This window comes from Anopheles gambiae, chromosome 2 (assembly GCF_943734735.2).
Source record: "Anopheles gambiae chromosome 2, idAnoGambNW_F1_1, whole genome shotgun sequence".
Classification (NCBI taxonomy): domain Eukaryota; kingdom Metazoa; phylum Arthropoda; class Insecta; order Diptera; family Culicidae; genus Anopheles; species Anopheles gambiae.
The window spans coordinates 44,709,543-44,729,474 of NC_064601.1; the positions used below are offsets into that span (position 1 = coordinate 44,709,543).

At 46.0% G+C, this 19,932-nt stretch overlaps 4 protein-coding genes across 5 annotated transcripts; 2 read left to right on the plus strand and 2 right to left on the minus strand.

Annotated features, from left to right (window-relative positions):
* The first annotated feature begins 392 nt into the window (after nucleotides 1–392).
* Nucleotides 393–2,770, plus strand: LOC1269486 (jerky protein homolog-like). Its single transcript, XM_061649802.1, has 2 exons — nucleotides 393–684; nucleotides 757–2,770. The coding sequence occupies exon 2, from the start codon at nucleotides 769–771 to the stop codon at nucleotides 2,503–2,505; it is 1,737 nt and encodes a 578-aa protein (XP_061505786.1). The 5' UTR covers nucleotides 393–684; nucleotides 757–768; the 3' UTR covers nucleotides 2,506–2,770.
* Nucleotides 2,771–3,015: 245 nt separating this feature from the next.
* On the minus strand, nucleotides 3,016–6,903 carry LOC1269468 (kelch-like protein 10). Its single transcript, XM_308125.6, has 6 exons — nucleotides 6,537–6,903; nucleotides 6,223–6,471; nucleotides 5,851–6,124; nucleotides 5,645–5,770; nucleotides 3,933–4,208; nucleotides 3,016–3,846 (listed from the first exon to the last, which is right to left on the minus strand). The coding sequence occupies exons 1-6, from the start codon at nucleotides 6,776–6,778 to the stop codon at nucleotides 3,085–3,087; spliced, it is 1,929 nt and encodes a 642-aa protein (XP_308125.6). The 5' UTR covers nucleotides 6,779–6,903; the 3' UTR covers nucleotides 3,016–3,084.
* Nucleotides 6,904–6,986: 83 nt separating this feature from the next.
* LOC4577125 (uncharacterized) lies at nucleotides 6,987–15,414 on the minus strand. Its single transcript, XM_061649801.1, has 6 exons — nucleotides 15,190–15,414; nucleotides 10,642–11,369; nucleotides 10,482–10,563; nucleotides 10,093–10,402; nucleotides 9,562–10,020; nucleotides 6,987–9,478 (listed from the first exon to the last, which is right to left on the minus strand). Exons 2-6 carry the CDS (start codon nucleotides 11,259–11,261, stop codon nucleotides 9,135–9,137), a joined length of 1,815 nt encoding a protein of 604 aa, XP_061505785.1. The 5' UTR covers nucleotides 11,262–11,369; nucleotides 15,190–15,414; the 3' UTR covers nucleotides 6,987–9,134.
* A 780-nt stretch (nucleotides 15,415–16,194) lies between these two features.
* Nucleotides 16,195–19,517, plus strand: LOC5667501 (cartilage-associated protein). Of its 2 annotated transcripts, none has more exons than XM_061649805.1 (8): nucleotides 16,195–17,270; nucleotides 17,343–17,971; nucleotides 18,036–18,179; nucleotides 18,257–18,437; nucleotides 18,517–18,642; nucleotides 18,729–18,871; nucleotides 18,945–19,160; nucleotides 19,256–19,517. In XM_061649805.1, the coding sequence occupies exons 2-8, from the start codon at nucleotides 17,369–17,371 to the stop codon at nucleotides 19,325–19,327; spliced, it is 1,485 nt and encodes a 494-aa protein (XP_061505789.1). In that variant the 5' UTR covers nucleotides 16,195–17,270; nucleotides 17,343–17,368; the 3' UTR covers nucleotides 19,328–19,517. The 2 variants fall into 2 exon arrangements, with proteins under 2 accessions (XP_061505789.1, XP_061505788.1); XM_061649804.1 differs by having other exon boundaries at nucleotides 16,201–17,270; nucleotides 19,237–19,517.
* Nucleotides 19,518–19,932: the final 415 nt, after the last annotated feature.

The following is a 19,932-nucleotide window of genomic DNA, read 5'->3' on the forward strand; positions in this document are numbered from 1 at the left end:
TGGAATTTCGCGAAATGCTCCAAAAAGCGACCCATGGCAATGAAACGATAAATAATGATATTTGACGTGGTTTTCATGTGAACACTAATTCTCATATTAATTTCTAAATAAATGTCGGTTGTTTTTCATTACAAACTATCATCCATTCATTCAATCGTTTTGTTTGCATATGCAAACGCACCGCATACACCTTGAAGATAATCAATTGAATTTGTAATAGATGTTCTGTGTGCAACGTAAATGATAGCAAAAAACTTGTAGAATTCATTTCCAACATTCATCATCAAGTTTTGGCTTCATTTTACAAAATTTATTTATTTTTCGCTACCTGTGTTCGATATTACAGGGTGTCTCGCTAAACTGCTCTATTCATCTTGAGCTAGCGGGAAAACGTCAGTGCATCGCACCACAAACGAAACAAAAACGTAAACAACGACGCACTTGGCGAGGAAAATATTGCATCTCGCATAATCCCCGATTATTCGGTCCAAATACATATTATCCGTGGTTTGTTTTAACGGATATGAAAACGATTCGGTGTAAATTTGCTGCGAATAATATTTAAATCCAGTTTCAGCAAGCAATTGATTCGCTAACGTGTAGATAATTAGGTCAATACTTCGGGGCAGAAACCCGAGAAGCATCTTTGGATACGCTGGTTTGGGGTAGTTTACAAACACTTGAGTAAGTTTGTCGTACTTGGCAATGTTGCGCGAATTGTTCCACACTTTTAATTTCCTATCATATTCCGCCCAGCAATCGGCAGCAATGGAACGTGAAAATATCATCTTACGGCGTCGGAAGAAGACTATGCTTACGCTGGACCAAAAGCTGTGCCTGATCGATCGGCACGAGAGCGGCGAAACGCCCCAGAATCTGGCCAAATCGTTTAAAATAGGCGAACAGACGGCGCGTGACATTATCAAGCAGAAGGAGAAGATACGAAAGTTTGTGCAGAACTGTGAATCGTCCGAGGGACCGATCAAGCGGAAAAGCATGAAAGTGTCCTCGTTCGAGGAGCTGGACGAGAGCATGCTCCGATGGTACAACGAAAACCGTGCCTCCGGTATACCGGTCACGAGCGCCATGTGCATCCAGCAAGCCAAGCTGCTGCACGAACAGCTGGGTCTGAAGGGCACGTTCAACGCTTCGGCCGGCTGGTTGAGCCGATTCAAACAGCGATACGGCATCGCGGGCGTCTACTCGCACTCCGTCGCAAAAACGGGCTGCTCGGTGGCGGCGTTTACGTTTCAGTACCAGTTTCAGCAATTGATACAAAAGGAGGACTACCTGCTGGATCAGATTTACAACGCGGACGAGACGGGCCTGTACTGGAAATCGATACCGTCCAAGATTGCTGGCCAGGAAGGGCAAACGACGAGTTCATCGGGCGAGCGCGTAACCGTAGTGTGCTGCACAAATGCGGCCGGCACGCACAAGCTAGACCTGACCGTGATAGGGAAAACCAAATGTCCCTGGTCAGAACAGTCGGAGCCGAAAACCTCCGTAAACTACTACGAAATGAAGAGCGGCTGGGCGAGCAAGGAAATCTTTCGCAACTGGTTCGAGTACAAGTGGGTGCCGGAGGTGCGCGAATTTCTGGCCAGCAGAGGATTGCCGCAGCGAGCCATACTGATCCTAGACACGTCGCCCTGCCACATTACGGACAGTTTGCTGCGGTCCGCGGACGGCTGTATGGTGGTTAAGTTTTTGCCCTCCGATGTCGCCAACCTGGTACAGCCGATGCAGCAGGGCATCGTATCGCTGCTGAAGTGGAACTATCGGACCGATTTGCTGAAGCAGCTGCAGACGGAAACGACGGAACGCATTAAGAATCGAACGATGGAGGACGCCATGCTGGGGTTGGAGCAGTCGTGGGCCAAAATTACACCGCTAGCGATAAGGAATGCCTGGGACAAGCTGATCACAGACACGGACCAATACGTGGTGGAGAACGAAATCGTCGACGCCAGCAGCGTCGAAGGGATGATGCTGGTTGATCACGAAACCGACCTGGTGGAGGAGGTGGAGGACATGGATGACGACATCGAGGAGGTGGAGGAAATCATACAGTTTACCGACGATATTGAGCAGGTGGAAGAAGTCGAGCAGTTCGACCATGTCGCTCCGATCGAGCAGGTTGACGTTATTAACCACCACCAGCAGGAGCAGGAGCAGGAGCAGGAACAGGAGCAGCACGAGGAGCAGAATATGATGGTGAACTGGATAGACGTTAACGAGGCGGCAGGTATCAAGACTGAAGATTATGTAGACGTGGGAGTAGAGTTTACCGAAGTGAGAGAAAATGCCGTCGAGAGCGACGACGCCTCAGGCGACGAAGGCGAGGATCGACGGATTGAGTTGCAGACCGCGCTAACGTCGGTGGAAACGCTGCTCGGATTCGTCGATCTGAAGGGACTCACGCCGGATGATAAGAAAGCGTTCAAAAAGATTAAGACGGATATACGGAATCTAATGAAAAGTGTACAAGCTAGGAAGCAGTAGGGTAAATCGCAAAACAAAAGATACTCTACACCTAAGTGTTACGGCTAATGATATCTAGGGTTAAAAAACAAACATTGTAACCTGGCGGGCTAAGCGTGTACAGCGTGCCGGGGTAGTGCATCTTCATTCACAAAGCAGTTTTATATTTTTGCGTGTAAAATATTGCATATCGTACGTTTAATGTTTTTATACGGGACTGACAACATGTACGCTATAAAACAACCAAAATAAACGGTTTGCTGGCTTAAGACTGGCAATAATTACAGTTAATTTAGCTTCAATCTTTTGCATGGCATCGACAAAATGTAGCAATTATTTCTCACGGAATACAATTTTAATGTTCTATCAAACGTACAAAACTTACAAGCGGTATACTTAGCACGCAACCTTCTTTGCCGACGCAAGGATATTCTTGCCCATTCCGTCTGAATTGTGGTTTGCCACAGTAAACCGATGCACAGGCTGCTTCAATTTACACAATTTCGCAACAATAGATTTTGAAAATGATTACCACGCACGACCCTCCCTCTACGCTTTGTGCTCTGCAACAACGTCGCCCGTGAGCAAACTGGTCCGGTCCTAGTCAAGCTCATCCTCGATGTCGCTTGCGGACGTTGATGCCACCACCACGTTGCTCGCGTTGCGCATGCCGTGTCGGTGCTGGTTCAGCTCGTTGATAAGGTTTTCCTTGTTCGAGTGCACATAGTCCTGGATGTTCGGCAGGCCGGAAACGGTGACCGCCCGGAAGGCCGAACGCATCATGCTCAGGTCCGTGGCCTCGAGCCACTCGTTGGCGTCCGGGCTGTAGCATTCGACGTACGCGATCGCGCTCACCCCATCGTACCCGCCGATCGCGAACAGCATGTCGTCGATAACTTCCAGCCCAAAGTTGCTCCGCTGATGGTACATCTCCTTGCAGGCGGTCCAGCGCCGCGTCGTAGGATCGTACCGCTCGCAGCTGTTCAACCGGATCAGCCCATTAAAGCCGCCGACCACGTACACCGAGTCACCGAGTGCGGCACAGGACACGCCCGAACGGCGGTGCAGCATCGGGGGCAGTGGGGACCAACTGTTCGTGTGAGGATCGTACATTTCGGCCGTGTTCAGACACTCGTGCCCGTTAAATCCGCCCGCTATGTAGATCATGCCGTTCAGGGTGCAGGCGTCTGCGTCCGAGCGTAAGGACCCCATCGGGGCGATCAGCGTCCATTGGTTCGTCTGTGGATCGTACCGCTCGACGGAGTTGTGCCGATTCGAACCATTGTAGCCTCCCATCGCGTAGATCTTACCATCGAGAGCGACCACACTAACGTAACACCGTTTGCAGTGCATCGGGGCAATCTGTTGTGAGAAGAATGGAGCGATCCAGTGTAAAGAACCTGGAAAAGCCGAAGCTCATACCAATCGAGGCCACGGCGCCCGCATACCTCTTGCCAGTCCTTCTGGACCATATCGAAACGGCGACAGGTGTTGAAGTGTTCCACCCCATCGTAGCCACCGACAAAGTAGAGATGGCGACCGATGTAAGCCGCACCGTAGTATGCCCGCGGACCGGCCGGATCCTCGGTCGGTATCTTTATCCAACGATCTGCCCGCGTGTCATAAGTTTCGATGATGGATTGTGATTGACCTTCGCCCCACCCGCCGACAGTGAAGATGACTTCGTGAGGTAACCGTGGCGTAGCGATAGCAGGAGTTTTCATCTAAAAATCATGGTTGAAGTTTAGTGCGTAGGAGAATCTTGTGTCGTTGCCGAATAATTTTGATGAAAAGTATTTTGTAATAAGTTTTTTTTACCACATTATGGGCAAACGGTTAGCAAACCATCACAAAAACCGCACTATCTTGAGACTTGGAAGCGTTGAGAGTACATTGCAAACTTGCCTTTCGAATATCGTTAACTCATACTCGGTTATACTGAACAATCATCCTATCAATCACTTAAAATTGCGAATTCACCATAGACACTACAATCTCCCTTAACCGCTTGATCATTTTGCAGCCGCTTGATCATTTTGAAGATATCGTGTTAGAAAGACGATTGCAGAATTGATTCCGGAATTGTTACCGGATCCGATTCCAGAGTTGATTCCAGTGCCGATTCCGGAGTTATCTCCAGAACCGATTCCCAATTTGACTCCGGAATCGATTCCGCAATCAGATTCGGCTCCGGAATCGGAATTGTCCTGGCAATCGCTATTTGCCCCGGTAACGGAATCAGGATTGACTCCAGAAGTGGAATTAGCTTCGGAATGAGTATCAGTTCATGAATTTTAAAAAGAAGTTTCAGAAATGAAATTAATCCGGGAATGTCCATGAAAATGGACCGTTTACAAGTAAATTTTGATTCTTTGCGGCTATCAATACGTATTATCATGAGACTCAAACGCCTATTCTTATGGAGATGCCAAAACCGACTCCGCTTCGAAGCCAATTATAATTTGCGGTGTCGATTGCTGAACGAATTCTGGAGCCTATTCCCGAATTGATTCCGGAAACTGATTCCGGACCTACTATCCGGAATCGATTCCAGAAAACTTCGGAGCTAGCCGGAATCTATTCCGACAAAAACTTCATTTTCCCATTACTACTACGTAGGGGTGAATGCATTTTTGAAGTCGTCCAAGAATTCACCTATCTCCGGTCAAAGGTCAGCACCGATAACAACATGAAAGGTGAGTGGTGTGCAAGCATGCTGACTACTAACCGTTGATTCTTATAGCCTCAGGAAGCAGTTTACAAAGTTATATGGGGTTAGGAGGAGCCGTTACAACGACAGGCTTTACGCAGCTGTCGCCAGGCTGCAGTGGGCTGGACATATTATATACATAAATCCAAACGACTCAGACTGTATAATCGTTGATCTGGACAAAGAGGGTGTGGTAGATCCAATCCGAAGTGGCAAGATGGCGTAGACGCATCCGCCATTAAGGCCAGGATAGTGGATTAGTAGACAAAGGTACGAGATCGTGAGCGTTTACGGACTCTCCTGCCTAAAGGCCTAAAGTCCAACAGGCACAGCAGCGCTTATAGCGCCGGATAAGTAAGTAAATAGTAAACACACAAACCGAATGTGCTCCAATGCAATCAATCATGCCGCAGCATGATATGGTTGTTATCCGTGAATCAACACGCTTACCTCTTTCATAGCTTTGGTGCTTATCATTTCCAAATCGTACAGGAACGTCAGGGCTTCAATGACCAACGGCTTTGTGTCCTCGCTCGCCAGTACATACTGGTTCTCTTTCACTTTATCTAGGAAGTACTGCAAAAGTTAAAAAAAAATGAAATGGAATATTAACAGCATATTTCTGAAGAAAGCATCTCTGGCCCACAAAACGTTACCTCCGTGTTTAGCAGCCCGAAGCGAACCGTTTTCATCAGCCTGTGGATGTGTTTGCCGCGTTTCGTCGGATCATGATCGATCCATCGCAGCACAAACTCCCACGCCGTGTCCTCTTCGCGCACGTTCAGCATATCGTCTGCGAGCAGTTGGCAGACGTCGTCCACCTCTAGCTGCAGTAGTTCGTTTTCACTGGTAGCTGTTTGGGCCAGCAGGGGGAAGTTTTTCAGAATAAACATTCTTGCCTTTTCGTAAAGCGTTTTTGAGGCCCTTTGTCTTTGAGTAGAATAGCAAATAAACAAAAAAACCCAAAACAGATTACACTGATTAAGCCTATAAAAAATCGCTTCCACTGGTGGCACTGCTTGTCAAACCTGCCGAACAGCATAATAGTTACACAGTTATCCAAACGTAACCGGTCCAGTATGTATACGGAGCAATGCTCCGTAAGGCAGTACATGAGCAAAAAGTCGGCCGCAGCATACACATCGAACACGGTGTCCTCGGTGAGTTCGCACTCGCGCAGGTAGGCGTATCGGATGATTTGTTCCATTATCGAACCCGGTATACCCGGGATCTCCACGTGGTACTTCTCGCTCGGTACGGACGTTGTAAACAGGATGCTGAAAATGATAGGACTCCCGGTGCTTTAGAAATGTCTGCCGATTTTTGGAGGGATGCGTCCTACCGGAAGTATTCACTGCACGAGCCCACGATGACACGGTGTATTCGAAATTCGTGTCCATTGTCCGGCAGCACGATGGACGCATCGCAAAGCGTTTCGCTCAGTCGCATATCGTGCAGCGTTTGCATCGTCAAGTAGCTGATGCATCGTTTCGGCTGCAGGGCCACGTTCGAGGACGACGCCGTTGAAGAGCACGAGGTCGTGGACGAAGAGTCCGGATGCGATGCACGCAGTTCGCCGATCATCCTGTACGGTCGGATCCTTAGCAGCACGCAATTTTGACGAGGAAGGTGGTAAATAAAATGCAAATGTAGAAAATATCAACTTTATCAGCCAGTCGGTGAAACGAAGCGTACTGAGCACTGAACAGTTCGTTCAGCTAATCCAGCAGAGCTCCAGCGGTTGCTAAGGATGCGATGCAAAATGGAAAACAACAGATGCTGCTAGACAGGATTCAAGTCCACACCATCGTACAGGATTGTGGAAAAAGGTTTAACTTTATTTCAATCAAATCGTACCCGCTGGTGGTTTAAACATGAGATAAAGTTCTCCCTGCCAAAGGCGTACATTGAGTCATGAATAACTGCGTCGTTAACAATCTAGGAAAATATATATATATGTTTTTATTGTTTGCCTACCCAACAGTCTATCATGCTTGGTGCCTTACATCGATTTTTAAATCCACGTTTCTCATCTTTAAGTTTGGTCCTCACTTTCATTCGTTTCCATCGAATCGGGGGTCTTTTCTGTTTTGTTACCTTAATTGTTCGAATGATTTTGTATTAACTGTTTGTTTTTTTTTGTATTTTCTCCTCTTATGACGCTTCACATTGTCATTAACACAGTAACTGGTAATAACGATTCAACTCAGCTTAAATCCACGCAACAATCAACAAAATTTTACTGCTTTACTGTGAGCAAAACAAGAACAACATCAACATTTGAAGATATCCAATAGAAAACTGGTAACGGACATGAGGACACTACTTTCAATTGAACGGGATTTTACACCGCAGTTTGTGTATGTTTTTTTTATAGAATCTTACTCTAAGAAGCCGCTTATCACACGCTTCATAGGTGATGTATCGTGCCTGACTATATTGGTGGCAAACTTTATCTGAAACCACATTGCACCGTGTCTTATGGCAATGATGCGTATAGCAGCAAAGAAAATAACGTATAAATAATTGTGAAGAAGCTGCAACAAACTAATGAAAATATGTAAAAGAAAGGAATACGTTGAATAATTTATCGATACAATTTAATTATCGACTAAACAGTGTGAACAATAAAAGATAAGAAACGAACACCTTTTGCGGTGTTTACGCTTGATTCGAAAGCATTCCTCACGATCGTCGTTCGAGTTTGCTGCTCAGTAGCATTGAAAAGGTAGAGTTATATTAATTATATAGTTGTTTTATATGATTTTTACGGTAAGAAACAAAGATAAACAAAGCTAGCAGTGTATGGAAACTTATATGTTGGCAAATTAAACACTAATAATATTGAAAGGCACATACGGAAGCAATTCAAACAGAAGCGAGCCAAAACGGCTCAAGCACATTCGTTCCCATCTCGCCACCATACATTCACTGTATGTTTTTAACCCGTAAAACTGCTGATTGATAAACATCCTACTAGTCCAAAAAGGTGTTAAGTTATGTGGGTAACGAAATCATGTGAAACTGACGGTGGGTGTCATTGGAATTCATTGGAAGTTAATGGAATTTAAGATTTGATGACCAAAAAAAAACATAACCCAATCCTAATGGTAGACAAACCCGGCCCTTTTTCCATGCGGACCATGGCAGCAGTGACTGAGTAGCTCAAAAAAACAACGCAAAATACATTAAGCTATTATTGCAATAACATTTAAAACTTAACAGTCTACTGTCAATTGCGCGCACATCGTACGTATTTTTTAAAAAGATTAATTAATGTATTGATAATCTAACGCTTGTGTGCTTTTGATTCACTACCTTTGGATACTCAGATACGACATGCTTCCAACTAGAATCCAGTTTGGTATGTTGCTTCATGACTTGTCTTTGCTTACCGTTGTACTACTGCAATGGTGGTAGCCTATCTTCTAACTCCTGCAAAAATGCACTAACATTAAATAGTATCTTTCCTGCTTCCTCTTGCACTTTCCTACCACAATCACATACCATTACATGAGTAAGGAAAGGAAACAAAATTGCCCGAACAAGCAATGTTACCCTTAAACAAATGTATCCTGTGGATGGACTGGCAATCTTTGTACTGCACGACATAACGCCAGACAGTAGTTCTGGCGATGCACTGTTCAGATATACATTCGTAGATGAGATGAGATACGTTAGATTTACAATTTGTGCTGATAGTATGTCGCCAGTGGCTATAATCGTAATAAAAAGCGGCAAAGCTCGAAAGCTTGCTCGAAGGTTTACGTTAACGTTAAGAAAAATATAGTTTTTTTTTATATATCCGGTGTGTAGGGCAAAAGGAGAGAGTGCGACGGAGGGGACGGGGCAAGGTGATGATAAGAGGAGCTTCTGTTGTGAGATCAATGCTTGGCGTGTGTTCGCCAACTGATCCTTAATGGAACGTCCGAAGCTTGTTCTATGCTGAACCGGTACGGTCGTGGCAGGTGGTGTCATCCTTTCTCGGATCAAGCCCACACCCAACCTCTCGTTCGACCACCGACGGGCGAGGATTACGGGTAATGCATTCCTTAGGTGCTTTTCGTTTGCGACAACCGACGATTTTAGGAGGGCCAGGATGAACCACGGGCCTTACAGAGTCATCCACTCCGTTAGTGGCCGGTTGCGTTATTGTAGCGATCGGTGGAGCCACTCCGTTTATGGAATTACAGGACTGTAGCACTACTCCACTAGCTGTTACCGAAGCAGCTGTCGATGGCTGCTCCTCTCTGTTAAGGAACAGCTTCTGTTTCGGCAATTTAGCTGCAGACGGAAAGGAAAGGAAAGTATAGGGTAAACTATTCTTGATAGGACCATTCCACCGGATTCAAAATATGATCACTTACTGAATGATTTCTTGCGCTTCTTTTCGCTGTTTAACAGGATGCAAAAATCGCCCACATTCATCGCAGGCAAATCGGATATTTTTGAATCCAGCTCCATCATCAGTGCGTCTATGGCGAGCGGATCCAGTTCTGGCATGGCAGTGTTGCTATACAAGAAACCGGTTTGATCATCACCACCAGCAGCAACTGTAGCCGGTTTCGGGAATTTTTGGTTATCCTTTTGCATTCTTGCACCAGGAGAACGCTTCGTCTGCGGTGCATGTGCATTCGGATACATCCGGCTCATCAGTTCTTGGTACTTTTTACCCTTACAGGATCGTGTAGCACGCGGTGAGCTGCGTCCTTCGGCAGCGATTGGCTCTGCTACGGCATTACCGCTGATGGACGGGGTCGGTGCAGGCAATTCTCTGTCGACTGTTTGCGTTGCTTTCGGTGGCTTCCATGTGGGTTCTTTGTTATCTGCGGCAAAGGGAAAAAGAAATGACTCATGTTGAACATCCACCGAACAGTCACATCTTTGCGTGTACGAACCTGCTCTGGATCCGACATTCGGACCAACACACAGCGCATTCAGACTTCCCATATTGGACTCGTCTGCCAGCCGAAACACGCTCAGCAGGGGTTTGCCCTGAGCTAGCTGGACTAAGCTTTCGGCTGCCTCCAGACTCTCTCGGTTGTCCTGCACGAAGGATGGTTCAGGTCGGACCGCCGCTAAGGATAGTCCATTGGTAGCATTCGGTGCCAAGGCGACTAATGGTGATGGTGTAGATGGTGTTGCCGGAACCATTGGTTGCTTGCACCACCGAAAGTTCGGATTGAGCGATAAATACTTATTTTTGTACTGCAAACAAACAAGATGCGTGCAATTAATTACAACCTGATCATACGAAAACCGATCTGTCACTTTAATAGGTGCGTACCTCCTTCGACAGTAGCTGGAATGGTTTCTTCTGCTCCGTAGTAAGCATCCGCCACCATTTGCCAAGTTTGATCGAGATGGCCCTGCACGTTGGGAGAGGAGAACGCTTATTAGACCAGACCAGACCAGATTCGTCGTTATCATAGTTTTAGCATACATACCGATTCTCTTCCGGAAAACGATTCTTCAGCATCGTTCGATGCCGTTTGCAGAAGATCAGGAACGCATTCATTGGACGGCGTTGCTCCTTCTTGGGCGATGCTTTGGCGCCAACGTCCTGCTCGTCTTCGGGCTCTCGCTCCTCCCCAGCAGCGGCCGGCGTTTGTACGTACGTGATGCTCTGGTGCGTAAACGCTTCGTAAGGCTTTTGGTCGACAGTCTGAAGCATTTGCTCCGAAGCCTTCGGCCTAGCTGTAGTAATGCCCAATTCTCCGCCAGTCTCGTTGGTGGCCATGTCCTGACCCACGTTGTTTGCAATGCAATGCTCAGTCTTGATTGGGACATTGTGCGAAAGTTGCCGGAATTCCACAGCCAAATCCTGTGTATCTTTTACGATCTCGGCTCGAACACAGCTTTCACGTGCAACAACGAGTGAAGCCGGTGCTGATGCAACGCACGTCTGGTAAGGGTAGCCACTGTTTCGGTTGGTGTAGTTTGCAATATTGTTATTGCTCGGTGGTGGCCCATCCGGCTTATCTGCAGATTGATGTTGGATGTAGATATCGGGAAATGCCGACGCACCATCCAGCATCGGATTCCCGTAGGCACTGTTTTGTATCATGGCTTTGTATCGTGTCGATATAAGATTAATAGATTTATTGTACTACCAATTGTTCCAATCCGCTGTGTAGAAACGATGTAAAAATATACAATTTTCTGAAATAAATAGCTGCAATAAAAAAATATAGGAGATCATTGCAAGTCAAGCATACTAAATTGAGATGTGAGCTACAAGGTCTTCTGGAAATGAGACAATAAATAGGGTCAAATGATTCTGTTTAATCATAAGGTCTATTACGAATCTTAGAATATACTAGAAGTCACACAAAGAAAAGTGCAAAAGCCACCTCTGTAAGTCAACACGCCGTTATTGAGCGATCGTGTGCCGATGGAATGTGCTGAGATCGTCAGCATTTGTGAAGAAAAAGCATTCGCCACATATTCATTCACTCAGTATTGATCCTATAACCTTCTTTGAAGAAAAAGATATTTTAATTTTAGCAACAACAGCAAGCAACAACTGAAAAAGATAATTGCATCGACTAGGTAATGCATCCAGTACTGGAGTTTTAGACCGCGAAACATACATGTTTCAAACGCTTTATTACAGTTATAAATAGTTTTTCTTGGGATATGAGCGGTGGAGTAGGGAAATACAACATGGCATTACAGATGCTATGGGTCCATAAAATCGACATGTAACAGTTATTTATTTAAAAAAAACGGTTACATAAGATGCAGCAATTCGTAAAGCTGAAATTACATCTCATTTTTGTCTGCTGTACGTTTTTATTATTGATGTTTGTTATTGACTTTAATATTTAATAGACACTAGAGACCATAGTGTAATTTTACACAATCGATCAAAGTGCAGCCAATTCAAGACCCCAGCCAAATGCACCCGAGAGGTAGATGAATTTCTATAATCTTTTATTGCTGAATATACATGCTGTCCCTGAGATACACGGTTAATGGGGGCCGAAAACCGCGAATCTCGAATCACCGAGAATGTCGAATCTCGCGATTTCCAGCCAAAATATCACTAATTTTCGTATAATTTTGTAAGTAAGAGGTGGTTTTAGTTATCTAATTAATTATTTAATACTTACTGAATTTGTAACAGTTTTAGAACTTGGTTTTTCACATTCGATCTAAAGAGAAATTATTTTGCATTTGACAATTTAAGTGTCAAATCGGTACAATTTGCTCAAAAAACTGTCAAATTTAGAAAACCGCGTATCTCCAAATCCGTGTATAAGAGGCACCGTGTATCTCGGGGACCAGCTTTACTACACAACAACTAATTGTCACTTTATTCTAGAGACTAAGCATTCAGTGGTTCGATCGCTGAGGACACGTACGTGTATTGTCATGTACACACGCATACATACACATCCGTTCTCATCGCCATTCGTAAACACAGCGCATCATAGTGTGCACAGAGTGTATATGTGTACCGCGCACCCATACATGGAGCTAGTTACGTTTGACCGTGTGTAGATACGAATAACGCAAGTGTGCGTTTTTCTCTCCTCGAAAGGTTCGATACATGATTTGGAATTATCCGAGACCTATGCTACGACCTGTTATGTTGTGCGGATTTAAACTTCACACCAAAATATGCAACACTTACTATTTCCCTGCCCACCCGAAACACCTTCTGCCATTGATAAAATGTACTCGTGGAAGTACGGAAAAAAAACCCGCGCCCCCATCGATGACGATAAGGTTTCTTACACAGAGCAGTGATGCAAAAATACTGACAGAAAATGCATCGCAGCGTGCATGGGCAGTGTGGCCGTCGGACGCACGGCAATGTCGAGCACCGTTCTGTAAGCTGTGCCGAAAACGGTACTTCAACTTTAACTTATGCTTTTCCTTTCGGCGTGCAATAACATTCAAGGTCGCCCGCGAACACTAAATTCTTCATCCCCCTGCCATCCCCCGTTTTTCCCGACCCATTCGCTTGGTGGAGCGAGCCAGCTGTGTATGTGTGTGCCGTGTGCCGACACTCGACGACTCTCAGTGCACACACCATTGTCGGGCCCCCATCCCCCTTCCCCAAGTTAGCGATAGATGTGGTGGAGCCAGTAAGCGCGAGAGTGAGAGTGAAAGAGTGAGAGCAACAACATAGCACACGCATTCGTTTCACACACACACACATACACAAACACACAAGCAATCCCCCGCCCCCCTCACCCTTCATTGGACACGCACACACGTCCTCTATTTTGGGTCAGCAAACCAAAGCAACCTGTGCTCCCGCCGATTCCCAAAAGGGCAGCGCGCGGAAAGCAACCGGGAACGGCTGGGCGAACCAAAACAAAAAAGATACGCGCGCGTCCTGGGGCCTGGGAAACAAAAGCTGAACCGAAAGGCAAAAGATTATGATGATTGGAGCTTGGCTTAGTGGCTGGCTCCTTTGATATGGCGAACGCTGCTTCCTCTCGCATATCGGCCCGATCGGTGTGCATTTGTTGTCGCTGCTGCAGTTTTGGCTCTTTGTTGTGGCTATGTGTGCGCTCGTGTGCAATATTCTTTGGGTATTCTCTCATGCACACATCAAAATATATATATATATATACACATTCTCGCCCAAATGGGACAGAGCTGCATCAACACTGTCACCGTTTTATTACTTATTTCGCATGTTTTTGTTGTTGTTGTTGGTTTGTACGAACAACGATACTAGAAGGGATAATAGGGAGACGAAGTTTGCGATTTTATTGCGTATGCAATATACACGAATTGCATCGAGAGTTGAAAAGTGCAACTGCGATCGGTCGGAGTGCAATCGTTTATTGGATTTTTACGTATATTTTTATGGAGACGTTTTCGGACGTAAACCATGCTTCAACAAAAAGACCAAGTAACTTAAGATAAGAATTTAAATAATAATAAAAAAGCTCAGCAACTATAACAGCTTGTCCATAGTGTATTTTAAAGTAAAAAAATATATATAAAAAAACACTTCGATTTGCGCTCGTCATTTGTGCGAGCGCGTATAATTGAAATTTACTTTAGTGGCGCAAAGCGCAAAACATTTTCGATATTACACGCGATTATTTGAACCGCGAGATACGCGCGCAGCATACGCGGCTGGCTGTACGATGGCCGCCTTTTCGCCTGTATGGGTGACCGTGATCGCACACTACGGTATTATACCGACGACACAACACGGCAGCAATATTTGTGCCCGCCGTCACTGTGTGAATCACGGTCAGCGTCCAACTAACCGAACGATTCTGCTTTTTTATTAATTTTTGATACAAAAAAAAAACCCCACACACTATCACAGAACAATGTTATGCTGTGCTGCACTCCCGTTCGGGCGGGTTGACACGCACGCAAATTAGGAGACTTCCTCCTCTACCTTCCAACCATCCCGTGACATTTCGATGTGTGTGTATGGGGAGGGGGGGAGGGCGAAAGATGAAAACGCAAGGTTATGTTATGCATTGGGCTAAACATGCGTAACCTCCTTCCCCCATCAAGCGGCGATCGACATTTGGTAATCCATTTTCACTCTCGCTCACCTTCCCTTTTTCTTCGTCAAGAATTCCAATTTTTTTTAGCATCAATTCACGCTTATCAACTGTTCAGCGGCAAAGCAGAAAAGAGAAGGAAAAAAAGGAGGACGCAACGTACATGCAACACCACAAGAAAGGATCATCGAAGTAGGTGAGAAATTGCACAAGGAAAATGGAACAAGTGACACTTTTTGTTCACTGCCCGATGCACCGTGTGCGTGTCTGTTGGTGACACGATCCGTGTCGGTGCGTTACACCCCACAAAACCACCCGATAGAATTCCGAATTCTTTTGCACTAACTACCAGCCACCTTGCGAGCGACCAAAAAAAAAACCCACCCCTATCACAAAACTGCACACACCACAGCGGCGTGCGTGACGTCAACACAGTTTCACGGTAGTTTCAGGTTGTGTGGCACGGTTTTTTTTTTCGGTCGTATGAAAATTGCAACCAAGTACCTTGTACGCTGGAACCGGTGACAGAAGGTGGTCAAGAAGTAACAGTTTTCCATCAAAAACAACACTGCACGATTTCCACACGCACTCGTCACTCAGAATAAATGGATGTCACGCACCACACACACTCGGGAACGAAAGCACCACCAAACCGTGCCGAAGTGCTGATGGCCAGAGCGCTGGTTGAACAATAACGATGCAGCGCCAACCGCGACACCACTGCACTTGGACGAAATTTTCGCCGCTGTGTGCTGGCACTCACACACCGCCGCCACCACGTCCATCGAACATATGACAGTATGTGTGTGTGTGTACGTGAGTGTGCGTGTGGTGCAAGGGCAAAGAAAGATTCAAGTGGAATTTTGCACCGGAAAAAGGGGCATTTGCGAGTGAAAAAATCGCAAAGCTGTCCCTTTGGCGACACTTTACGGATTGTGAAACTAATTAAAGGCAGCAGATCTTTAAACTAAAACAAAAAAATCACACTTGTACCCTGAGTTACGTTCGTACATTTATTTTTTCGGTTTTCTCTAAGCCCTCAACTGCGACTCAACTCGCGGCTGTAAACGCACCACCGTGGTCACCACCAACACCGCCAAACACGCAGTATGCACCCTTTGCGCTATGCTTGCGCACCCCTTGCGTGCCACCTACACGCCGTATAAACAACATGTAACGCACGGGGGAAAATCAGCTGAAAGTTGGCGTAGTGTTAGTGCAATGGTGGCTGTTTGCAACAAACACACGCATCACGCGCGCGGACTGTGCGGACTGTGCGGTTGCTAACACGTGTGGTTTTGTAGCCCCAGAAATGGGAATTGCTGTTCGCTCTCTCGCACCCTCGCATTTCATCCTCTCTGTCTCTCTCTCGCTCTCGTTTCTCAAGATCTGTACCTTCCAGCTCCATTCATGAAATCGAAATGGGAGTTGTGTGTGTTATTTTACAAAAAAAAAATACTTCTCATTTAAAAGATATAAAAAAGTGTAGTTTAAAAACTGTGAAACATATTACCGGTTTTTTCCCTCTATTTATTTGGAGAACGACGGATAGAAGCAACCAACGGCAGCGCCGTGATAACGTGACGTCATTATTTTTTTGTTCGGCGACAGTTTGCTTGCCAATCGAATGGAGGGATGGAAATTTAGCAAAAGTTATCAGAGAAAATTGCCATTCCAGAGGTGATTGTTGGTTTTACGTCGTAGATCGCACATAAATCTAGAATATCCGCCAGACGCGATACTGTCAATTTGTTAGCCGGGTGATGAAAATTTTCCAATTTATGTGTTCGTTCGGTTGGCAAGAATTTTTGGACTCTCCAAGGTCATAAAAACTGATATGAATTGATTTCTGCATTATTGCTGGCAAACTACAGGGCTCTTTTCAAGCAGCACAGTTGTTTCCAATCGAATCAACGCAACATGACATGGGATGGATGGGACCACAGGATGGGCAAAAGTTGTTCGTCCAATTTCCATAAATCTTAATTTTATTTCCAATGCATCCCGTCGTAAAAAAAAACTTCTGTTCCTCCCCAAATCCATAGCCGGGAGATGCGGTTTGATTCAAACAATCAATAAATCCGATTGTTTGCGCGTCAACACAACCAGTCAACCGTCAGCGAAGTACACGGCGGTGTACATTTTTCCTCCAAAAGAGCGAAAACACAGGAACACTTGCGTTTGTTTATACAGAGCATGTGGAAGCATTGCGCTGCGCGTACGTGCTTGGAAGGGCTAACGCGACGACGGCAAGAATATTGTCCACACAGCATGCCTTATCGATCAACGCAACGATCGCGACAAAAGGGAAGCGAATACCAGCGTGCTGGTATTGGTGTGTGCTTGAGCGTAAGCATAAAACCGGAGCATCACGTTACGATCGGCATGAAACGATGCTGCTGCTGCTGCAGCTTCAGCCTTCTCTTTCTAGCCGCTTTTCGGCCAGAGCACGGTGTACGGTCGCACAGGAAGTGATTGCGTGAGGTTCTGCTGCTGAAGTGCAGAGTGTTTGATGTCTGAGTCTAGACGAAAGAAGTGCCAACAGTCTGCAGACAGCCAAGAATAGCAAACTGAAACAACAGCGGGTGAGTTGAATGTGCAAGTGCCTCCAGAAATTGAGCACTATTTAGAACAAAACCTGTACACTTGCCCGGCAGCTTTCCCCCGGTCGGCGAACTCGGCGATGATCGTCTACGTGGAAGTGATGATGATATCACGCAGGCGCTGGAATGGGATGCTGCTTTTTATCGGCTGCTGTTGCCTGGTTACGCTCGCCGTAGCCCAAACGCAGGAATCCGATGCAACGTCAGCATCGGCAGAAGGGACCGACACCACCGCGACTGCTTCCTCCGCCACAAGAGAGGACACGGAGCGAACAGTGTACAGCGACCCACCGGACACACCGGAAGATGGCAGCAGCTTCATCGACCAGTACGAGCAGGGTGTGCAGGCGTACCTCACGAACGAGTGGGAAGACTGTGTGTACTTTCTCGAGCGCGCACTGGAGGGCTACCGGACGTACTACGAGTCGGTGGCAAACTGTCGCATGGAGTGCGAGTACGCCGCGCGCGACGTCAAGCACCGGGGCGAGTTCCTGCACGGCAGCAACGTAGACAATCTGCAGCACTACGAGCTGATTCTGCGCCGAACGCTCTGCCTGTCCAAGTGTGCCCGGCGGTATGCGATCTATCGGTACCTTCCGTTCAGCGAAGACTTCGACGGACACTACATGGATGTATTTCAGGAGCTGAAGGTGTACCCCTATCTGTACGCGTGCTACGTTAAGGTTGGTAGAGATGCGGAAGAGATGTCTAAGCGAAGTTTGAGGAAATGTTTTTTTGTTCTTTCAGTCAAACCGTGTAACGCTGGCAGCATCGGCCGCCTATACGTATCTGGTGAAACATCCGGAGAATACAGTGATGAAGAAAAATTTCGAAGAAGCAATCGAAATGCCCGGAATCGATCGGGACGAGATCCACGATCTCGAGGAGAAGGTACTCGGACTCCATCCGTTAGTAATGATTTGCAAGGGCAGCACAAATTCGAACTCTTCCTTCCGATTTCTTTGCAGAAATTCGTCGAACTGCTTATCGGAGGCATCGTCGACGAGCAGGAAAACAACTGGGAGCGTGCGATCGAACAGCTCGAGAGCTCCATCAAGCAGTTCATCTTCGACGAGAACCAATGCCGCGCCTTTTGCGAGGGTGAATTTGATCACGGTTTCCTGCCCGACTTTATCACCGCGATCGGAAGTGAGTTCCCTTGCAGGCCATAGCACGTTTCGCAGACGCAGCTCACGAAATCTAACGTTGTCTTGCTCGTTCGTTGCAGATCATTTTACGTATGCGCTGCAGTGCAAACGGAACTGTACCTCGAACATGGGTATGGTGCGTGGAAAGTACTACGACAATCTGTTCCCCCGCCACTATCAACATCTGCAGAAAGCTTACTATCACGGTACGATGCAACAATGATATGGAATATGGTAAAGCATTTTAAAATAAGCATAATAATACACTCCCTTCCTGTCGAATGCTTTACAGTAAAACGGTACGAAGAATCGTACCGGGCCGGTATGAGCTATTTGCTGTTCCACGCAGATGATTTCGATATGCCGGAAGCACTGAAAACGATCGAAGCGGAAGCCAAGGGTTCAGTGACAGCCAACTTCTTCAAGGCTCGTCGGGTTGGTGTCTTTCGCTGTGTGTTGACTTGTTGACGATGGGTGGAAATAATACTTCCCGATCTTTCCTTTGCAGGAAGCGGTCGAGTACAATGATCGGCTGCAGTACGAGGAAAAGCTGGCACGTTTCATAAAGCAAGAGTTTGATCTGCTGGATAATGTGGCCGATTCGAATGCCGAGCTGGATGATGCAGAGTTTGAAGATGAAGACACGGTGGATACAATGGAAGGTAACAGAGTGGATGAGGAGGGGGAGACGCTGGAGCAAAACGATCAAGCAGAGCTCGAAGAGGTATGCACAGGTGGTTGGAAGGGAAACATAACCTGGCACTAAGTTTGTTCGTTGTTTTCCTTATCAACCGTTTAAGGATACTCAACCACCTGCAGATGGCAGCAATGAGCTTTATCCAGCAGAAACTATCGGGTATAACGATCACGACGAGCTGTAGGAGAGGCTGAACGAGGTCCGATCATCCTTCAGAGGCGGTTAGTCATCCGCCCGCTGTGCCATAAAGGTGTCTTCTAGTAGATCTTAACATTGAAACTCACCTCTCACACATACACACTGTCTTTTTTTAAATCACAATAAGTTAAGCAATAAATAAACGAACAAAACTAAAGAGAGAGAGAGAGAGCTCTACACCAAAAAGGGAAACAAAAGACAAGATGAAGTCTTTGCAATCGATTTGTTTTTGGTTTGTTATTTGTTTCTTTTTATTCCGGTTTTTTTGTTTTTAATAATGCTTTACATAGATCAAACATATCTAAACTTTGGAAAATGTACCATTTCAAATATATATAATATATGTATATATGTATAATAATATAATGTATCTAAACGTCCGTTCTATGGGAAGTGTGTGTATGTATGTTATGAGTAAGTGTTGCACACGTGCTATCTGCCGATCTTTTCCTCCGCTTTATTCTGCTTTGTTGTTTGTTGTCTGGTGTGGTTTTCAGTTCATTTGTTCTGTTTCGGTTTGGTTTTGTGTTTCGGTTCGTGTTATTGAATAATGTTTCGTTTTCGTCTCTATTCTGTTTTGTCTATTACGGTGTACTTCTGT